Source organism: Schistocerca cancellata, chromosome 2 (genome assembly GCF_023864275.1).
Source record: "Schistocerca cancellata isolate TAMUIC-IGC-003103 chromosome 2, iqSchCanc2.1, whole genome shotgun sequence".
NCBI classification, from domain to species: domain Eukaryota; kingdom Metazoa; phylum Arthropoda; class Insecta; order Orthoptera; family Acrididae; genus Schistocerca; species Schistocerca cancellata.
In genome coordinates, this window is record NC_064627.1 from 123,526,621 (window position 1) to 123,548,404 (window position 21,784).

Consider the following 21,784-nt stretch of genomic DNA (forward strand, 5'->3'; position numbering starts at 1 on the left):
TACTTATCCATTTCTAAAACGGAATCGTTTAACCTGTCAAAAATTAGCTATTACAATGGGCAATTTTATTTCTATTTTCCGTGCCACTATATTTAGAAAAGTTTAGTACAGAGTTTATTTTGAATAAAAGTTGTCTGCTAACTAATGTTTGTAGTTAGCGTGAAAATAATCCAGTGAAATTTTTCTCCAGTGACAGTACCTATAGGAAGTAATTTCGTTGCAACTTTCTATGGTATCTAGGCAATATTGTGTCAACAGCTTCTTGGATCTTTAATCTCTGGGTGTGCCTAGGAGACCAAATTTTAAACAAGCTTATGCTTCGCTCGCAGTGGGTTGCATTTCTTTTAAGTACAACAAAGGCATAACGCAGTAAGTTTTTACATCCTCTTTAATGATAGCAATAGCAAAACTCCAAGCAACTGTTCTGTTCTGTCGAAACCTTCCCATGAAATTATTTTGGCAAGAAAATCTTGCTATATTTACTATTTGCAGGTTCTCTTTCGTCCAGGATGTTCTGGGGTGTGACAAGAGCTCTTGATTTACAACACGTTTTATATACAAATCAGCCCAAACGTGTTGGAGACAATCTCATTCCAGATGAGTTACCAGAAAGAACACCTTTGAATATTTTGCTTATCGGAACTAGTGATGCTAGACACGTAATAAAAACCTTAGCGAAGTCGTACACGCATAGTAAAAGACACATTAGATTTTTTGTCTATGAACTTCATCTGGAAGTGCTTGCACGTCAGATGTTGCTACTGTCCGTGGCTCTTGAACCTCCTGACAAACTGGGTCTTTTAGAAAAGACGAGGATCTTCATGGAGCTATACGGAAATGCATTCCTCAGAGCAAGCACGGCGTCATACCTCTCGAAAAAATGTAATCATCTAATACGTATGATAACTGACGAAGAATATATGAAAAAAGTGCTACCATTATTCGACTTCAGCCACTTAAAATATCGAGACCGCGATCGCTTGGAAGATATTTTCAAATTCTGGAGATCGCTTGATAGTAGTTTCGATATGACCGAACTCTGGGATAAAAGGCTGCGTAATATGTTGGGTTCACGATACGACTCAAGAGAAGGGGTATTTGATTGGGACTATTATATGGTTCTGAAAGACCGTGGCAGTGAATACATTAATTTCCAGGAATACAAACAATTCAGAACCAATGGCGTTGGCTTTACGTGGCTGGAAACAGAGTACGCTATTAGCAATCCTACCCTCGCCGCTTATGTCATCAGAATGGAAGGAAAACTTCGACATCACGGATACATTGGCGATGTTACCAGTGGCCCATTTTACGCATTTGGAATGGAAACCGACCAGACAGATATGACTCGTAAATCTAACGGCGTGTATATGAAGAAAGCAACTGATATCTCTGAAAGAAATCTGATGCAATATTTCCATGAACTGCAGAATAAGTCTCCGTACGTCCATGTGCCAGTGAAAGGAGAAACGAACAGTGGAGTCGTTATTACAGAAATAACAAGTGCTCCATTGGTCTCAGAGGACGACAAGGATATGAAAGTCACGAAGGTACCCGTGTCAAATGCTTCTGCGGAAGAGTATGAAACAATACCGGTTGAAAATGGCACAGTGATATTTTTGACAAGTCCAGAGAAAGTTGATTGTCTGCAAAAACGCGAATTCAAGGGGTTATTTGACATTATCGTTGTATCACAAAATATGACACATGTGCTGAGTAAAGAAATACTATCTGTAGCGAGGAAGGATGCGACAGTAATAATTGAGAGCAGGAAGTATCTTTTATCACTGACTAAGGACCACCTGAAAGAATATTCAGATACACTGGAAGAAAAAGCACAGCTTTGCAACTTCGAGAAGATACATAATTTTGATCCAAAAAGCGACGAGTATGCATTTTTCAGGATGAGACATCCATGTGAAGAATAATCACATCAAGAATTTTGTTCATGGTTATCTGTGTTCTGTCAAGGAACCATCACTTTCTCAATACTTTATTTTCACATGTTATTAAATGTGCCTTCTAAGTAACCAAGGAGGCCTCGGTATTGTAGGTGAGACATTTACAGCTCATTTAAGTACGTGGTCAGCTTTCCACCTTTCCGGAGTAAATTGGAAGAAGTAATTTGCTTTTATCTCTTGTGTGTTTGAAATTGAAGTATTAATTGCCTTAAGAATAATATATATTGTGGACGAAGTATATGTAGGCCGACTTTTATAGACTATTTTATTGGATTGTGGCATTGAAGCTTGAAACTTTTTCTTAAATTTTTGTCTACTAAGCATTCCGCTTTTCTTCTAATTTGCAATGTCAGTCATAAGTCTCGTGATTTTGTAACATTAAGTGGAGCCGATAATAAGATCTCCATCTTGATTTGCCGCCAAAACGTACTGTTTGCTCCATCAAGGGGAAGAAGAAATATTCAATTAAATAGGGAACACACACACCGCATTTCTGGTTTGTATCTCCTTAAATTTAATTCTTATGGCAAATACATTTCTCATACACGCCGTACGTATTTTTAGAATAGGTAGTTTGAATCAGAATGGTATGAAGAATATACTTGTGAAATGGAGTGATAAAGATGAAATGTTACATGTTATGAGTATGCACTCAGAGAAAGATGCAACTGTCCAATATATGTAAGTGTTTGTACGAAGGTAAAGATCTCAAGGTTTTCAACTAACAGTAGCAATCTTTAAAATTAATGTTCATAGAATGCTGGTATACAATATACTGTTCAACAGTCTTTCATTTCTCAGCTTTTTGTATGTTTCTGTGTCTAGCATTGACTATTAGCCTGCCAAGGCAGTTTGTTCAGTCAGAAACTCATTAATGAGCAAATACATAACCAAACTCAGTGTGTTTATCAACATAAGAAAAGTGAACAGTCACATAAATGTGTTAATATGTAGTTGTGAGTTTGGTAAATGTTGCTTGCTTTAATATTTTGTGTTTTCCTTATATAATATATGCAATATTTTGATACAAGAGTGTTACTACTGTATTAATTTTAGTTTTCAAAACTGTAATTTCTTGGACATGATTCTACCATTACAATCAAAATTTCCAATCAAATAAATAACAAAAATTAATATCCATGATATGATTGTTATTATTCAGAAATAAATAGCACCAGCTAAAATGCAGCCCATAAGTGTGTGCTGTTCTTGGGCATAAGATGTGTTTACTACTTTTTGTAAACACACAGAAATCATGCTGATTGCTGTCACATGATTAGAAGCTGCTGCAAATGTATTTTGGGTAAACTACTGAGATGCACACGCCAGATACACTAAAGTTACCTCAAATCCTCATCTCCTATGGCTACTGTCTCCTTTCCAGGAAATACTGGACTGATCAACAATCATTGATTTTACAGTGGATGATGTGTAAGTGAGAAGCAGGAACCAGGGAGAACTCAGTATATTATTACCATCCTCATAACCAATAAAACGATGGACAGTCCAGGGTGGAATAACAACAATATTAGAAAAGGATAGACTGCTACTCACCATATAGAAGAGATGTTGAGTCACAGGCAGGTACACGAAGAGACTGCTATACATTTAAGCTTTTGGCCAAAAGGCCTTCTTCTGAAATACTACAAACATACACACACACACACACACACACACACACACACACACACACACACACACACACACACACACACACACACACACACACACACAAAAAAACCACTGTCTGTGTCTACAGTGGCCATGGTGCCCACCTGACCAGTAAGTTGGAGGTGCCTTGCTGCAAAACAAACTGAATCAGTGTGACCCACTTCACGTATAGGAAAACTTGTTGCATCCCAAGTCAGTGGGAAGCAAGCACAAAAGTAATATTTGTAAGTTGAAAGTGGTAATTCCAGTTGACATTACATTGCAACCCAATTCCAAAACCTTTCGTGCAGTAAACTTGACACTGAACCCTGTCTTTAATAGTTCCAACCACAATGTCATCTTGATCCATCACCACTACTTCAAAACCAACCCTTACAAGCCTTCCAATAATTCCTAACATCCAGCATTGCTTCACAACCATTTCTCAGTACCCTATGACAAGACCTAACCTTTCCTTTGGAGAACTCCAGGCTCTTCACTCTCTAAAAACGTATGACTTCATCATTATCCTTCCAGCAGAAAAGGGATCTACCACTGTGGTACTTGGCTGAAGGGAATATGTAAGTGAGGGTCTACGTCAGCTGTCTGACACCTCTATGTACGGCATATGACATTAATATCTCATCCCTGTGATACAAAACGAACTACAATCCCTCCTTAAAACATCAGACCACTCACAAGGACTAACACCTCAGTCCATACAACTTCTTACCCCACCCAAACCACAAACTCTCACTTTTTACCTTCTTCCAAATACACACAAACCCAATCACCCTGGCTGTCCCATACTTGCACCTATAATGCAAAGACTGCCATTCTACGTTAAAGACACCAACTACTTCCTAGATCATCTGAAACCTGTGCCTATCCCACTCCCATCACACACCTTTCTTGTGAAGACACCTCCCTCTATATCAACATCCCCCATGTATATGATCTGTCTGCTGCTGAACATTACTTTAACCAGTGCCTTTTGATTACACACCTATGATATCCTTTCTACTGAACTTAATCAACTTTATACTTACCAACAACTACTTTACGTTTGAGGAGTAGACATGCAAACCGATCAGAGGCAAGACCTTGGAAACATGAATGGCTCTTTCCAATGGCAATTTCTTCATAGGTTTCTTGGTGAGGACTTCCTGGGATCAATAAGCCTGGTTTGTTTTAGATACATTGATGATATCTTTGCCCTATGATGTCACAGTGAAGCTGACCTGTTAAAATTTTTGGAAACTCTTAATGCAATCTGTAAAATTTCACATGGCCCTGTTCTGAATCACATGCCACTTTCTTGATGTTGATGTCATCCAGCCTTGATGTTTGAGGCAAAGATATTTGTTCAGGTGCAGAATCTTCACAGCAATGCACCACCATTCTCACCTCAGCCTTTGGTGGACATAATTAGCCTGTCCCTAGTTCAGTAGTGGATTTCTCAGGCCATCACACCCTATACTGATACTGCTGATCTCCCCAAAAAACAACTTAGCAATACATCTCTTGTCACTCATTATTACTACACAACAAACACACTCTAATAGCTTATCATCCCTTTCCTCCCCAAATCTCCACAATGTCCTGGGTAGATCCTATGCTCTTTCTGCACCAGTTTCTTGTCACATGGCTCCTACACCCGTGACTGTCCCCACTGTAAGACTTGCCCTGTGCACCCTAGTACCACCATGTATGCCAGCCCTATAACTGACAAGACATATTCTATCAAAGGGATAGCCACCTGTGAAATAACACATGTCGTGTACCAACTGTTACATAAACATTGTTCGGCCTTCTAGGTTGGTATGACTGCCACTAAGTTATCACTTACACTGAATGAGCAAAGACAGAGGGTGTATACTGGCAACACACAATATCCTGTTGCAGAGCATGCTGTACAGTATGACAGTTATGACCTTGGCGCCTGTTTCACCGCACATGCCACATCTATCCTTCACCCAGACACCAGTTTCTCTGAACCCTGAAGGTGAGAACTGGCATTACAACTAGTCCTTAATTCTAGCTACCGACCTGGCATTAGTGAAAGTTAATAATTTTTTTAATTTTCCTGGTCTCAGCATTTCTTCTCAGTAGTTGTTCATTTTTTCATTCCTGTTTACTTTTCTGCATCCTTTACTTTCTGATTTGTCTATGCACCTCCCCTCCCCTCCCCGTTCATCTCCCCACCCACCTCTACCACACATAAACATATAATGCATGTAGCTTCCCACTTTTATTAAGTCTTCCACAATGTTTTGTCAGTAATCTCTGTCTTTCTTGTTACCCTATCATCCACCTTTAAGCTCTCAGGTTTTCACATCTCATCAAGTGCTGATCCCAACAATCAGTCTTTCCAGAATGAGATTTTCACTCTGCAGCAGAGTGTGGATTAGAGCACTTGCCCGTGTTACGCAAAGGTCTCGAGTTTGAGTCTCGGTCCAGCACACAGTTTCAATCAGTCTTTCCTTCTCATCCTGTCTGGTAAGTCTTACCTGACACAGGGTTCTGGGTGACTTTTCCAAACTCTCGCCATTTTGTAAGCCTTTCCAGTTCTCCTTCTTCATCCCTCTTCATTTCCCTTTAAACCTTCTGCCCGAAGGAGTCACTGACTCTGAAAGCTTGCACATTTCTTTGATCTTTATACGAGTATGTGATTTCTCCTGCTGCTGCTTGGTGAGTAGGTTTTTCTTTATCTATCTAGTTATATTTTCAGAAATTGATTATTTTCATTGATATATGTCCATTATCAGTGGGATGTGTAAAATGTAAAATTTTAGAATACATTATGAACTCAAATATAATGAAGTATCTGTAACAGAATGTCCTGAAGTATCTGTAACAGAATGTCCTGTTCCAGTCCAACAAGCATGGATTCTGTGTACATAGATAAAGAGAAACCCTACTCAATCTTTTTTTATGTAATGTCCCGAAAGCTGTAGATCAAAGAAATCAAGAGGATGCAGCATTTCTTGACTTTTGAAAAGCATTTGACTTATTGCCATGTCAACACTTATTAACATAAGTATAATCAAATGAGTTTGTGACTGGACTAAGGATCCTAGCTAGGGAGGATATACCACATTGTCTTTTATGGAGATTTATTAACAGATGTAGAATTATTGTCAGAATTACCCCAGGAAAATGTGCTGGGACTTTTGCTGTTCATATTATTTTGTAATGGTATGGTGGAAAATATTAATAGTAACCTCAGGTTTTTTCAGATGATGCAGTTATCTGTAATGAAGAAAAATACACAAATATGCAGTCCGAGCTTCATAAGGTTTCAAAATGGATCAGAATTTGACAACTTGTTTTAAATGGCCAGAATGTAAAAGTATACAGAGATGTGGCAGGTATTCTATGACTACAAATCAGTGTGTCGCAGTTGGAATTAATCAGATGTCTGGCTGTAACGATTTGTGGGAATATGGAATGGAATGATCACATGGACTTGACCATACATAAAAGAAATGGCAGACTTCTTTAATAGGACACTGCAAAAGTTCAGTTGCTCTGCAGGAGAGAGTGCTTACGTAACATGTACGAACTTTCCTGTAATATTGTTCATTTCAGATCTGTATCAGGTAAGACTAATCATAGATATTGAAAGCACATAGAAAAGGGCAACAGGTATGATCAGAGGTTTGTTTAACTTATGGGAGGGCATCACAGAAATGCAGAAGAACCAGGACTGATTGAAACTTGAAGATAAACATGAAATTCCACTTACAAAATTTCAAGGACCAGTATTTAGTAAGAAATCTCAGAGTATATTACAGTCACATGTATATTGCTCATACAGGGACATTGAAGATGAGATTTGACCATTTACAGCATACACAGAGGAATGTAAGCAGTCATTCTTCCTGTGCTCCACATGTAAATGAAATGGGAAGAAACTTATAATAAACACTAAAATTGCAATATAGTCCGCCTTGAACTACATAATGGTTTCGCAAAGTGTGGATGCAGATTAAGAGAATGTTGCACCACCATTCCAAATTTTCTTTTTTTATTTGTTTAGTTCTATAGATTAATCAGAAACACAGAAAGTTAGGAATGAAAATAATTCCAGAAGTAATACTAGATGTGGTGTATAAAGTCATCTGAGTTAGGGAAAAAGGAAGGGATCACAAGAAGATATTGATCAGGGGAAGATAGTGTTCCAACAGAAATGGTGAAGCTTAAGGAAACATAATACAAATGGTTTTGAAAGTGGTCATTTCTGCTTATGGCTGCTACTTAATTAAAACTAGATTTCTTAAAGTAAATTGGTTGCCATAAGATGAAATTACTACCTATAAATTATTTATTTGAGATTTCTGACATCACCATCTGATATTTGCAAGTAAAATGTCTGCTTGTGTCTGTGTATATGCGGATGGATATGTGTGTGTGTGTGTGCGAGTGTGTACCTGTCCTTTTTTCCCCCTAAGGTAAGTCTTTCCACTCCCGGGATTGGAATGACTCCTTACCCTCTCCCTTAAAACCCAAATCCTTTCGTCTTTCCCTCTCCTTCCCTCTTTCCTGATGAGGCAACCGTTGGTTGCGAAAGCTTGAATTTTGTGTGTATGTTTGTGTTTGTTTGTGTGTCTATCGACCTGCCAGCGCTTTTGTTTGGTAAGTCTCATCATCTTTCTTTTTAGATATATTTTTCCCATGTGGAATGTTTCCCTCTATTATATTAATAATGATCTTTATTTGACATAGGCAATAGCAAACCAATGAATCAGCAGAAATGTCAGAAACATCCAGCAGAGTTGAAGAGGAAACAATTTCTTCAGATGAGAAAGCTTACAAACCTAGTGTAAACTCATGTGCACCTGAAATCTCCAAGGATGAAGCTGTCAGCACATTCCACACACTTAATGCCTCATGCTCACTTGTAACTAGGACTGCAACCACACCAACAGCCAAGAACCATTCTAGTAGATCCAGGAACTTATCAGCTGCTCTGCAGACATCTCAAAGGAAGAGCCTCAGGATAAGAAGAGCTGCTGTGCGTAGTGACTATTTTTTATGGGATCTTCGCAATTCGAAGAAGAAGAAAAGGCAGAATATTTGAAAGTAAATTAGCTGAAATAGAAGTTTTATTAACTGACTATCTAAAAGGCATCAACATACTATGCATAAGTGAGCACTGGGTAAAAGAAATGCAAGCGTCTAGCATAATTATTCCAAATCTTTCATGTGAGAATCACTAGCTTTTTTTGTACATTGTTATCCTACTTGCATATTTTTATGTTAATGTTCTTATAGTTCTATTAAAATTGTCATGTCTAAGTGACAAGTAAATTCAATTATAAATTTTCATGTACATGTGTTTTAAATTGTAATGTTTATTGACAAGTTCTATGTCATTTTGATGATGTACTACAAGGACACTAATAAATTGAATTGAATTGAAAATTTCTGAGAGCTAATTTTATTGAATGGTAGTGTAAAAATAAATTAATTTTAAATACTGTACTTAACTTTGGGTTTCTGAATATTCGATTCCTGGGTTTGTAGACATTTGTTAATTACATGACAACTAGTTGCATTTGATCTTTTTATTGCTTCCAGAAGCACATGCCAGATACAGAACTTTACATAGTTCTCTCTCTCTTTTTTTAAAGTCATGACAAAACTTTTTACAACTTCACTGATGAGTAAAAACTTGTAGACTAAAACAATTACACAATGTACTACTCTGCTGGCTGGAGCTACTAGTGTGTATATAAAACTGTGACAGGGCAGTTTGATAAATCCATTAATGAAACAAGTTCCTTAATAAATTTGTAATTGAACATCATGAGTTCACAAATGGGCTAGTACATTAGATTTTGCAAAAGAACTGAAAGTATTTGACATAAACAATGTTTTGGTAAGGGTTCATTTTCAATATGTAAACTTACATTTTTCAGTTAATTCATCTGTTAATTATGGCATTATTTCTGATACTAAAATTCTTACAAGTTCTTGTTTAGGTGCTGCACATTTTGCAGTAGTTATTTTGGAAATATACAATTTGAATATGCTATTAAACAGAACTAGTATTATGTCGATTTGCAGGCCAGCAAGAAGAATTCATATTAGAAATTTAAAATATTAATATACTTTTATTTTGACGCCATTTGTACTGTCTTACAATATTAAACAATAAATGATAAAATGTTAACTGAAGTTGTAAAACATTTCCACACTCACAATCTTGATATTGACTACTACACTAGTTGGAGCTATTGAGTGCTCCACTGTTGACATTACAGGATGCAGTGTTCATGCTTAAAATACAGAAATATAAGATAATAAAAGTATTCAAAAGGAAATTTCAAAATTATTTACAGAATATGTATAGAACTTGAACAGTGTTAGAACTGTCCTACTTCATGAGGAAAGAGATAAATATAAAAAAATTGCAAACCTATCTCAATCCTCTCATTAAAATTATTAGCAACTGATAAACCAAAGAAATTAATTGTTCACATAGTGTTTGCAGTGCAGTGACCTGTTTCCAATGCATGGTTGAAATTACATGACAACTAGTTGCATTTGATCTTTTTATTGCTTCCAGAAGCACATGCCAGATACAGAACTTTACATAGTTCTCTCTCTCTTTTTTTAAAGTCATGACAAAACTTTTTGCATTCAATTCATACAATTCATACATTTTGAAACAGCATTTGAATTTCAGCAAAATCTATATGTACAGCCCCATAGAAAGACGGCATTGATTCATCTTATTTTATTACACATAAAAAATTATGTCTACACTGATGGAAAATGTTGCACCAAGAAGGAATTGTGTGACGTAAATGAGAGTTGTTAGGCTTGTTTCTGCATCTTAAAGATAATGTCTATTCCAGTTGCTTCAGAATGGCACTAGTAGCTCCACTATGAGGATGCAAATCACATTTGCTGTAAATACATGCCTTAACGATCGTGAGCAGTGGTTACCTTTGATATTGGACTTGGTGAGTTGATATTAGTCAACAGTGCCTTTAAGGTGACAAAGATGTCATTATCAACAGCTCACTGTGTTTGAACAAGGTAGGCTAATAGGACTACAAGAAGGTGGATCTTCCTCCTGCGATATTGCAGAAAGACTGCACATGATTGCTGGCAGCAGTCACAAGAAGGCCAGGCTTCAGATAGCCACGTTGCACTACCAAAAGAGGGATGACGATTGTGTTTGATGTGTGGCAGTGTCATTACCATACAGCATCTGCAGCAGCAATTTGAGCAACAGTTGGCAGCACAGTGATACAACCAACCGGTATAAATTGGTTACTTTAAGGACAGCTCTGCCACAGAGTATCGAAATGTTGCCTTGGCCTGCTTGATCACCAAATATGTCTCCAGTCAAGCAAATATTGGACAACATCAGACAACTCCAGTGTCATCCACAAACAGCATTAACTGTCACTGTACTGACTGACCAAGTGCAACAAGCCTTGTACTCCATGCCACAAACTGACATCTGGCACTTGTACAACACAATGCAAGCATACACATTTGCATGCTTGCATTCAACATTCTGGTGGTTATACTGGTTAGCGATGTACTAGCATTTCACATTTGCAATGGCTTACCTTAGAGTTACATTAACCTGTGACCATTAACCTGTGACCTTGCATTGTTAATCACTTAAATGTGTTACCTAGACAGATGTATTCCTGAAACTTCATTATTCTATATTAATTATTTTTTGGTGTTGCAATTTTTTCCATCAGTATATATTTACATTATTTTATCCGTATTGCATCTTGTGATCTCTTATGTCCATTAACGACAGTTAGTGAATGATTCAACCAGCCATAAATACTTTTTAAATATTTTATTTTAGTGCCACAACCAGTTTTGGGCTGCCACATCCATCTTCAGATAGCTGATGTTTCCAGTTACTTAGATGTTTTAATCAGCAGCATGTTACTGCTCCTGTGCTACACATGAATATTTGAATATTTGGTGCCACTTTACAAGTTGTTTCAATGAAGAAAACACACCAAAGTGCTTGCACTTATTTAGATATATGTGAAATAGTTGTATTTAGTTACATATGTTCCATTAGATGGCAATTTGTTTTCTTGTGGCCCATATGGTTTTCCAGGTTGATGTATATATTGTTGAAATGCAAACAGCACACATATTGTAAATAAATTACTTTGGCATTCTTCATAATATTCTTAATATCAGTGTTGAGCATCACACATGTGTTGTACACTTGTTTTTTTTTTTTTACGTTGCAATATGCAATACGTTTTTATAGATACACATGCAAGCACGATATTGGGACTCTAACAAAAATTAATAAAACTGCCCAAAACCAAATTCCTTTACAAAGTTGGAAAAAATGTCCTTGGCGGAAGGAAAATTGTGAACAGACTGTAAAAACTCAACACAAGGTATTCAAAACATGGAATAGTAACAGATCAGAAAATGCACATTATACATTCCTGGAAACTAGAAAATGAACTTCAAAACCAATTAGACAAACAAAAAGTCAGTATGAGAACAGTCAACTCCCTCCTCAAATTAGGAGAGCCTCCCCCCCCCCCCCCCCCCCCCAAAAAAAAAAAAAGCACCAGCACTTCCACACAAGTGTTTAAATCAGCACTAATGGGTACCAGCTCCAAAATCACTGCTTCAAGAAGCAAAATGGACAATTGGAAATAAAACTGCAAAGAGCTATGCAAATATTTAAAAAAATCCAAAATTTTCAAGAGTCCATAGACAGTTTACAAGCAGACATTCTCCCATAAACTAATCCAGATTCACAAGCTCCAAGTGAAGAAGAACTTCTAGATATATTAAAAAGATTAAAAAATAACAAAACATGTGGTGAAGATGGAACTGTCGCAGAACTTCTGAAATCAGCTGACTGAGAAACCTTAAAAGAAATTTCAGGGATCATGCAACACTTTTGCAAACCATGAAAATTCTGGATGACTGGAAAACAACATTAATCCATCTGCTACATAACAAGGGAGACAGAGCAGATATTAGTAATTATAGCCATATTTCCCCTCATAGTGGCCTTCAATCTACTCTTTCAACCTATCCACTCTCTCCTCTTAATGTTATTGCCCTTGCTTTTAATTTTACCAAAGTTTCTTTTGACTTTTCTATTTTTTGAAGTAGTCCTTCTAATGACCATTCCTTTTTATATGTTTTCACATTTTTCCTTCAGCCATTTCACCTTGGGTACCCCACACTTTCTATTTGTTTCATCCCTAAATGAATCATATTTCTGTATATCCTGAATTTCCCTGAATATTTCTGTACATCCTTCTTTTGTCAAACAATTGAAGTATTTCTTCTGTTACTCAAGGTTTCTTCAGATACTTTCTTGTACCTATATTTGTCAGTCCAACTGGTTTGATTGCCCTGTTTAGAGATGTCCCTTCCTCTTGAACTGTATTTCCTACTCTGTTATTTATCATAGCAGTAGCTGTAGTCTCAGAGAACTTCAACTGTATCTCATCATTCTTCAGTACTTCAGTGTCCCACTTCTTTGCACGTTGGTTTTTCTGGACGAATCTTAAACTTCAGTCCACTCTTCATCATTATGCCCTAAAATCCAATATCTCATTTTGGAGTCTCTGATTAAGATGTAATCCAGCAGGATTCTAGGCATATCTCCAGGCCTTTTCCACTTACACCTCTTACTCACCTTTTACACTATTACTAGCTGAAACTATTGCAGAATTCAATTAGTCTTTCTCCTCTGTCATTATTGCTACCAAGACAATGTTCTCCTGTAGCTCTTTTCTCTGTTCCTTCCACATCTAATGCATTCCAATCACCAATAATTATTTGATTATCACTTTCTTTTACATACTAAATTACTCATTCAAGATCCTCATATAGTTTATTTCTCTTTTAATCTTCTGATTGTGATGTCGGCATTTATATTTCAACTTTTGTTGTTGGCATTGGTTTGCTGTCAATTGTGACAAAAATAATCCTATCATTGAACTGTTTGTAGTAATTCACTCACTGCTCTCCTTTCCTATTCATAGTTAACCCTACTTCCACTACACCATTTCCTGCTACTGTTGATATTACCATATATTTATTTGACAAGAAATCCTATCTCACCGGGTCTCCTGGACTGAGTACAATAACAACTAGAACGTAAAAGATAAATATCAAGCAGTTTTCAGACCATAGGTCCTGCTCAGTACAAATTTTGCTTTTGATACTAATTCTCAGGCTTAAACATATAATAAGAAAGTAGTTTGTCCCTTCATTGATTTTAAAAAAGACTCAGTAGACTGTAAGTCTTTCTTCTAAATTCTGAAAGAGTGGTCTGGACCTCAAAACCACTGCAGTTATTAGTGAAACACTAAGTGGTACAAAGTCAAATGTAAAATTCAGGAGAGAAATTTTGGAATATATTGAAATTAAAAATAGGATTGAGACAAGGCAATGAACGTTCACCATACTGTTTAACTACGACTAAGAAAAAGTAATCCAGGAATGACAGAAATTGAAATCAGAGCTTAAAACTGATGAACCAATCAAATTAGGAGAGCCAGTATTGCAACAGACTGCTTAGCCTTTGCAAACAACATGGTGACTCTGTGTCAGGCCACTAAGACAGCCCAAAAACAAACAAAGGTATTTAAAGAAGCAGAATAAAGAGTAGGGCTCCAAATATTGTATGAAAAAACAAAATATGTGCTACACAAAATTATAAACACTAAATCAGCACAACTGTGAGAGTTTCTCAATTAAAATATTGAGGCTACCAGTAAGCATTGGTTACAGAATTCGTTGTCCGAAGATGCCAACATATTTGAGGTCTGTAAAAGTGTCTATAACAAATTATCCATCTTAAGATACACCAAACCGAGACACTATAACACAGTTATCAAGCAAGAATGTTTTTATGGATCTAAAACACACAGAGATACATAGAAGAAACTGAAAAAGAGAACAAAAAGTAATCAGGAAAACTTTAGATCATATTAGGAAGAAGGAACTTTCCAACTGAAGAGTATACTAAGATGTATTCAGATATGAAAAAGGCAAGGTAAAATTCTGTGAGCACATTAAAAGAATGGAGCCAACCAAATTAACTAGACAGTTCCAAAATTTTATGAAACTCACACTAAAGCAAAAATTGAAACAATAAAATGGATCGGTGCTGTAAAAGAAGTCCTGAAGAAGGTGGTAATAACACAACTTAATATATGAGACTGAAAAATAATTTTCACCATAAATTCATGACTGGACAGTTTGCCTGGCAGGAAACCCCAAGAAGACTGCAGTGACTTGGCCTGACAAGCTGAGAACAGCACATTTTAAGAGAATGAAAGTAGTATGGGCACAAAGAAATGCCCCTTGATGTTCATTGCATGGTCCAGCAGGCCCTAAACATGAATAATAATAAGTAAATTTTGATACTACAGCTTGCATTACCTGTCAAATGGATAGTGAAAAAATCAGATTTGAAGACTGGCGGGGAATTCTACTGTCATCTGTGGGACATTTATACAGCATTTTTTTGTTCATAAAGCACTTTTATGTGTTACTGACTGACAAAAATATTAAAACAGTACTACATATCTAAAATAGGGGACATTCTTTATTTTGCTTACTATAAATTACTATCTTGTACTTTTACATATTCTTGAAGAAATGCTCTATACAGATGTCATGCACAAAATACATAGTGCACATGTCAAGAGTTAATAAAAAATTCTGCTAACTGAAAAATATTACTGTAATAAGACAACTTTTTCTTGAGTTAACATTTTTGAGTATTGGAAATAGAAAAAAATAATTTATTTCCTTTGTGTGTGGGACAGATGTGTCATATACAGGACTCTGTACACATGTCTGGTAAGACACAAGTATGTGAAGCAATCAGTTAACTATATTCCAAGACTACATATGTATAGCTTATACAATATGTGTGACCTAGTGACAATAGGAAGTTGTAGATACAGTTCCAAAAACAATGTCATCTGTCTGACAGATTCATTTTATAAAAATACTGAGATAAACAAAATGCAGAATTTAAAATTAACACTTTTTAAGGTTGTTAGGTTCAGTTTAATGTGAAGTGAAAGCAGATAATATAAACATTTGCAATTAAATATATCCCATGAAGAGGGAAGTGCCCTTGGTTTTTTACAATTTCTGTACTGTAATTGTGGTGTGCGTACTGTAAGACCTTCGGTACACACACCATCAGATTATTTGACTTGTCGCTCTAACGAAGTAGGCGAGTGTCAGCAATATGTCTCGTGGTCTTATCGTGGCGTGTTTATCTTCTGCCTTTATGTCAGATGACAGAAATGCCACTTGCACGCTTAGAGTAGCAGATTGACGGTGACCAACTTTAAACATAACTTGATTAATTTTCACACACATTTATTAAAATAATAAAAAGACATAGATATTACGTAACTTGATTCTGGATGCTGTTTACAATTGACAATCTGAAGTTCATTTGGTCTTGATACGTTAATCTTATTCTCACATATCTCTGATACTTGACAAAGTGTCTATACATTTATCTTCATGGCTGTGTACAGGAATATGGTAATCTTATTAGGTGCAGACTGAAACTTGACTACAGACAAATGTAGACTAATGCAGACTGACTAATCGGAGGTCTGTACACTCGTTATAATACAACGCGCGTTCAGGTATCACTGCGTGAGTGTGATCCGCGAGGAGAAAAGGTTCTACGTTAGCAGCAACCTCATTGGCTGCGTTACATATTAATACACGGATCGGCGGAAGCAGAATTTGGTCCATCTCTAAGACAGCGCCATCTCGTAGTGCAGAGACGGACGAGCGTTGCGCCTGCACTGTTGTGCTTAGCGGGGTGCGCTCTAGTGGGAAAGTTGTGTACGCACTGACTCTGCAGAACTATGTACACAACAGTAATCTTCTTCACAATTTAATTATCATCATAATAAGTGCAGTGGGAACTGGCCACTTGAAGGCACCTGGGCCAACTTCGTGCATAACTGATATCTCGATCCCCTCAGAGTCAGTTTTACGAATCTCTCCAGGATATTTTTGTCCATTGTGTGGCACAGTTACCCAGTCTCCAATTGACCAACTGTTACATTGATTGTGCTTGCAGGAGTAAATTGCGTTGCAGTTTAAGGCACTTTTCTTGTACATTATTCCTTCTTCATTTATTTCAATCACTTGAGACTGTGATATTCCTGCAATTTCAGGAACATATTTCCAAGTTTTCTCTTGCTCAGTGTTTTGCTTAATGGTCTCCTGATATACAAAGAGTATGGTAGTGTCTTTGCAAACTTCACATGCCACTTTGTAGAAGTCCTTGACAGAGTGGACAGTTGTTGTTTCCTCTCCTTAGGCCATGCTCTTCTGCCATTCAACATGCTTTGCATTTCCGTCCACTCCATCCACAGCACATTTTCCAAGTCAAGTGCCAAAATATTTTGAAGTAAATTTCTTTTTGCAAACAAAAAATTAAGAAGTCTAACCATGAATCAATTTTTAAATTCTGAGGATGGACCATCACTCCAAATTACCACCTCATCAGTGTCAAACTTTGTTTTGGCAAATTGTGTATTCATCAAGACAAATATTGTGTCTTTTTCCTTTTGTGCAGTATTTGAACATATCAAGTAAGTTTTACATTTTCCCTTGTAGAATGCTGCTCCTTGACCACAATGCGCTCTGAATCTCATTTTGATAGTCGCAGGAGTATGACACAGCAAAATCTACATGAAGGACTACATGCACCCTTTGTATTCTTTTATCCTTTTCAGAGTCTGCTTGCTGTATGCATTTAATGTTCGCGTGAGGCAGCATTTTAGGGAATTGTTCTATGAGCAGTTCAAACAATTCTCCCAAACACCCTTCTTTACAGAGGAGCTGAAACCTTCCAGTATCATCTTTTCTCCATTATTTCCAAGCTATTACTTTTGCAGGCTCACTTGGAGCCAAAAGCTTACTCCCAGAACCACATGCGCAACATTTATTTTGCCAACAGTTAGAATTTAAAGTAGAATCACACAAATGAGATTTCCAAAAGTCATCATTGCAGTTGTATTGCAGACTCTTCAACTTCAGAATGAAATTCTCAAGAATTTTACACTTGCATTGGCCACATTGAGTAGACTCCAAAAGTATAACATTCTGTAATCTCAAGGAGCACAACTTGGAATAGCCTGTATGTAAATCTGTACTACATTATTCCTTGAAGATCTGGAAGACCTCTCATAAAATATTGTTAGATAACACTTCTACAGCATTTGTTTCTTTCTATTTAACCAAACCAACATACTATTTTTCATCCCTGAACATGTGTATACAGGATCAGGGAAAAATAATTCAGCAGCTTGGGAATAATCTTTATTGTGATTAGAGGACATTTGCATGTGCATTTCATTGGCAAGGGCCAGGCCAACTTTTTATGCCAGTCCTTCAACTACAGCTATCTTGCATTTTAATTTTTTTAATTTTTTATTTTCTTCTTTCTGAAACTGTGGATTTTCTTCTTTGTAACAACTTCTTAATTTTCTCATCCTGGCCACACTTGTGGACATCTGTTTTGAATGATCTTTTATTTATCCTTTGACAAAGTACATTGTATGGATCAAGATATATTCTCATTTCATGCACTGACAGGTACATAGTTTTTACTGTCTCCTGTTTAACAAAAATATAATTTATTACAAAATTATTCTAGGGCTATTTCTTATTAAATTAGATTTTGTACAGTTTTTCTTTTGATACAATAATGGTATTGCAATTGTTTTGAACTGTAGTGCACATACATTCATTTACACTGTAATAACAGTTTTCTACTAGAAAATTTTTGAGACTTTTTTTGAAAATATTTTTTATTGTTTATTTCTCTCAAGAATGAAGGGAGTTTTTCAAGGGCTTTCGGTCCAGCATATGATGGCTTTTTTTTGTATTTTGTGGTGTTGTGTGTACGCTCATGGAAGAGGTTGTAATGTGTTGTTATCTCTAGTATTGGGAGAATATTTGAATTTTGTCCAACAGAGGAGTTTGTATAGTATATACTGGGTAATGTTAGTATTTTGAGAGCTTTCAATGCTGGGTTACATGAATCTTTCCATTTAAGGTTGGCTATCATTCTTACGGCTCTTTTTTGTAATTTAAATATTTTACTAATGTTTGTTTTCGAGGTACTCCCCACTAAGTTATGCCATAACTTAATGTCGTATGAATTAATGCATAGTATATTGTTTTCATAATTCCTGTATCCTTTAGGCAGCTGAGTTTGTGCAGCACTAATAGGTTTGCACTGAGTTTCCCCCTTATATAGTCTACATGCTTATCCCAGTTTACATTTTCATCGATAATTATCCTAAGGAATTTAGTATATTTGGTGTTCTGTGCTATGCACTCATCTACACATACATTGATATCTTCACTGTGAAAGTTTCGAAGTCTGAAGTTTACACAAAGTGTTTTAGTAATATTGTGCAGGTTTAATTCAGTAAATCTTTGGGTGGTATTATTCTAAATTGGCTTTTATTTCTAGCTTTTCTGTGTCTTTATCTGTGAACAGAAGAGTTGTGTCTTCTGCATAGGTAACTATACTACCATACCTATATCATATTTGGAATGTGATTTGTGTACAGAATGAAGAGTATTGGGCCAAGAATGGAGCCTTGTGGCACAGAGAAGTATAAAATTCTTGCTTTAGATCTTATTTTTTTCACCAGTAGTTTTTGTAATTTCAGTGTATTGGCTCCAGTTTGTCAGGTATGAGAGAATCCAGTCTCCTGCATTTCCTCTTATGCCAGATACTCTTAATATTTCTACTAAAGTTTTGTGGTCTACACAGTTGAATGCCTTTGTTAGATCCATAAATACTCGTACACATTTATTTTCATAGTCCAAGTTTGTTATGACATTTTCTACGAGATCTGTTACTACATCTATGGTGCATTAATCTTTCTGGGAGCCAAACTGATTCTTGTTGATTATTTCATATTTCATCAGAAAAGCAATGAGTCTCTGTGCATAAGCTCATTCAAATATTTTTGATGTGACTGGCAAAAGAGCTATAGGCTTATAATTTTTTAGACTGTATTCGTTCCCCTTTTTATGTATTGGTTTTATCAGTGCTGCTTTTAAGCACTTTGGAAAAGTTCCTTTCAGGAATGATGAATTGATTAGTTTTGTAAGAGGTTTCTTGAGTTCCTGCATACAGTGTTTAATTTCTATACTTGATATTCCATCAATTCCACATGACTTTGTTTTAGGTTTTTTATTATCTTTAATGTTTCTTCTTCTGTCACTGGGGAAAATGCCATTGTTTTTGCCTGGGGATTAATCAATGTTTTCCAGGTGTTATTGTGTTTTTTATTATTTGTTTTTTCTTTTAGTTTTTGGCCTACTGTGGTAAAATAGTCATTGAAGAGATTTATGATTTTATTCTGTTTAGTTATAGTTTTTTTGCTGATAATGAACTGTATTTTGCTGTGTTCCTTTGAGTAGGAGGGTTTGCGATTTGTATTTATAATAGACCAACAAGCCTTGCTTTTATTAGCAGCACTATTTATGCACTTTTTTTGCTTCTAGTCGTTTGGCTGCTTGTAGTACTTTATTCTGTGCATCATTTTTATCTTGTTCCTAGAGACCAAAATGCCTTTTGTTATCCATTTTTTGTTTTTATTTGTGGTCTTGGCTTTAGTTTTTATTACTGGGCATGTAATATTGAGATGGTAGGAAAGTGTGTCAATAAAATGAGTCACTTTATGATCCACTGGTGGAGAGTCTTTTTCCAGTATTTCCCGTCCTTCTTTTTCAAGTTTTATCCTAAGGACTGTTAAGTTTTATTCATTTACTCTTCTTTTTCCCCATATTTTTTGCGTGTTTTCATTTGTGGTGATATGATTTAGATGTATTTTTATTGCATCATGGTCTGACAGGGCCGTTTCTATAACTTCACTTTAGTACTGAAACCCCCTAAATTTGTGAAGATGTGATCTATTTGAGTACAGGAGTTTGCAGTTATACGTGTTGGAGTAGCTACTGCATTGTATAAGCCATATGTTTTCATTGTGTTTAGGAGCTCCCTACTGTCGTTTGTGTCTTGCATTGTGTTTGTTTTTAGGTCACCTAGTAGTACAAGTGCATAGTCCTTGCTTAGGATGATATGTAAGAGCTTTCCTATGTTTTCAATGAACATTTCTATGCACCCATTTGGCGGTCTGTAGATGTTTAAGATGTACAGTGTGGGACTACTTAAAACTATTTTTTGGCCTGACTACATTTTCAGTGTTATATTTTTTACATATGTCAAGGCTGTTTATATGGTTTCTGTTTACATTATTATGGGTTAGTGTAGCAACTCCACCTCCCTTACTATTCCTCCTGCATGAACTAGCTGTTACATTGCAATTTGCAACAGTAAGATTTAGAATTTCATGCTCATTTAGACCATGTTCTGTCAGAGCTAGAATGTCAGCAGTTTCTTCATCTAGTATTACTTCTAATTGGGTTACCTTATTTTTAAGTATTGTAAATCTGGTGCATTATTTTTATAACTGAATATCCTAATTCTATGTTTGTTTTTGTCCTATATTCTTTTTGGTTAACACTGTTTTTTGTGGATATCAGATTTCCTGATTTTTCACTCCCACTATACAATGTTAGTTTCCATTTTTTCTAATGATTTTACAAACATCTGTATACATTCTGCTGAGTGTTGCTGAACCTAATCTATTTAAATGTGTGCTATCCTTTCCCAGACCATTTTCACACAGGAATTTGTTTGGGTCTATGAAGATAGCACCAAGACCATTACACTCTCGTTTGATGGCACTGTTTATTTTGGATATGTATTTGTCACTCACTGACTTCCTTTTTATGATTCCGCTAAGTAAGAGCCTGGATCCTTCATAAACACTTCTTGCAGCACGAATCATGTTTCTTGTTTCATTCACTAATTCATATTTGCTGCTGCTTTTAAGCAAGTTTGTTTCAAAATGTATAAAAACACCTTTGTAATTTCGTTTGTGTTCTGTGTCCTGTTTTGTAGCTGCTTGTTTTGCAATATTTTTGAAATTATTTGCCAAGTGTTGCACTCTTATCCCAGGTAGCACATCTCTCTCAAAATTTAAACCAAATTAGACTTATGAACACCTTAAAATTAATTTATTTGCCTGTGGCTGCAGCTAAATGTGGAC

The 21,784-nt window shown here is 36.1% G+C and overlaps 1 protein-coding gene across 1 annotated transcript; it reads left to right on the forward strand.

The window, feature by feature from the left end:
- The first annotated feature begins 295 nt into the window (after positions 1–295).
- LOC126161376 (dynein axonemal assembly factor 3) lies at positions 296–3,094 on the forward strand. The gene is made up of 2 exons (XM_049917150.1): positions 296–369; positions 493–3,094. The coding sequence occupies exon 2, from the start codon at positions 510–512 to the stop codon at positions 1,926–1,928; it is 1,419 nt and encodes a 472-aa protein (XP_049773107.1). The 5' UTR covers positions 296–369; positions 493–509; the 3' UTR covers positions 1,929–3,094.
- Positions 3,095–21,784: the final 18,690 nt, after the last annotated feature.

Bases quoted from the DNA above. Each gene is read 5' to 3' on its own strand.
- LOC126161376 (XM_049917150.1), top strand. From the start codon at position 510: ATGTTCTGGGGTGTGACAAGAGCTCTTGATTTACAACACGTTTTATAT.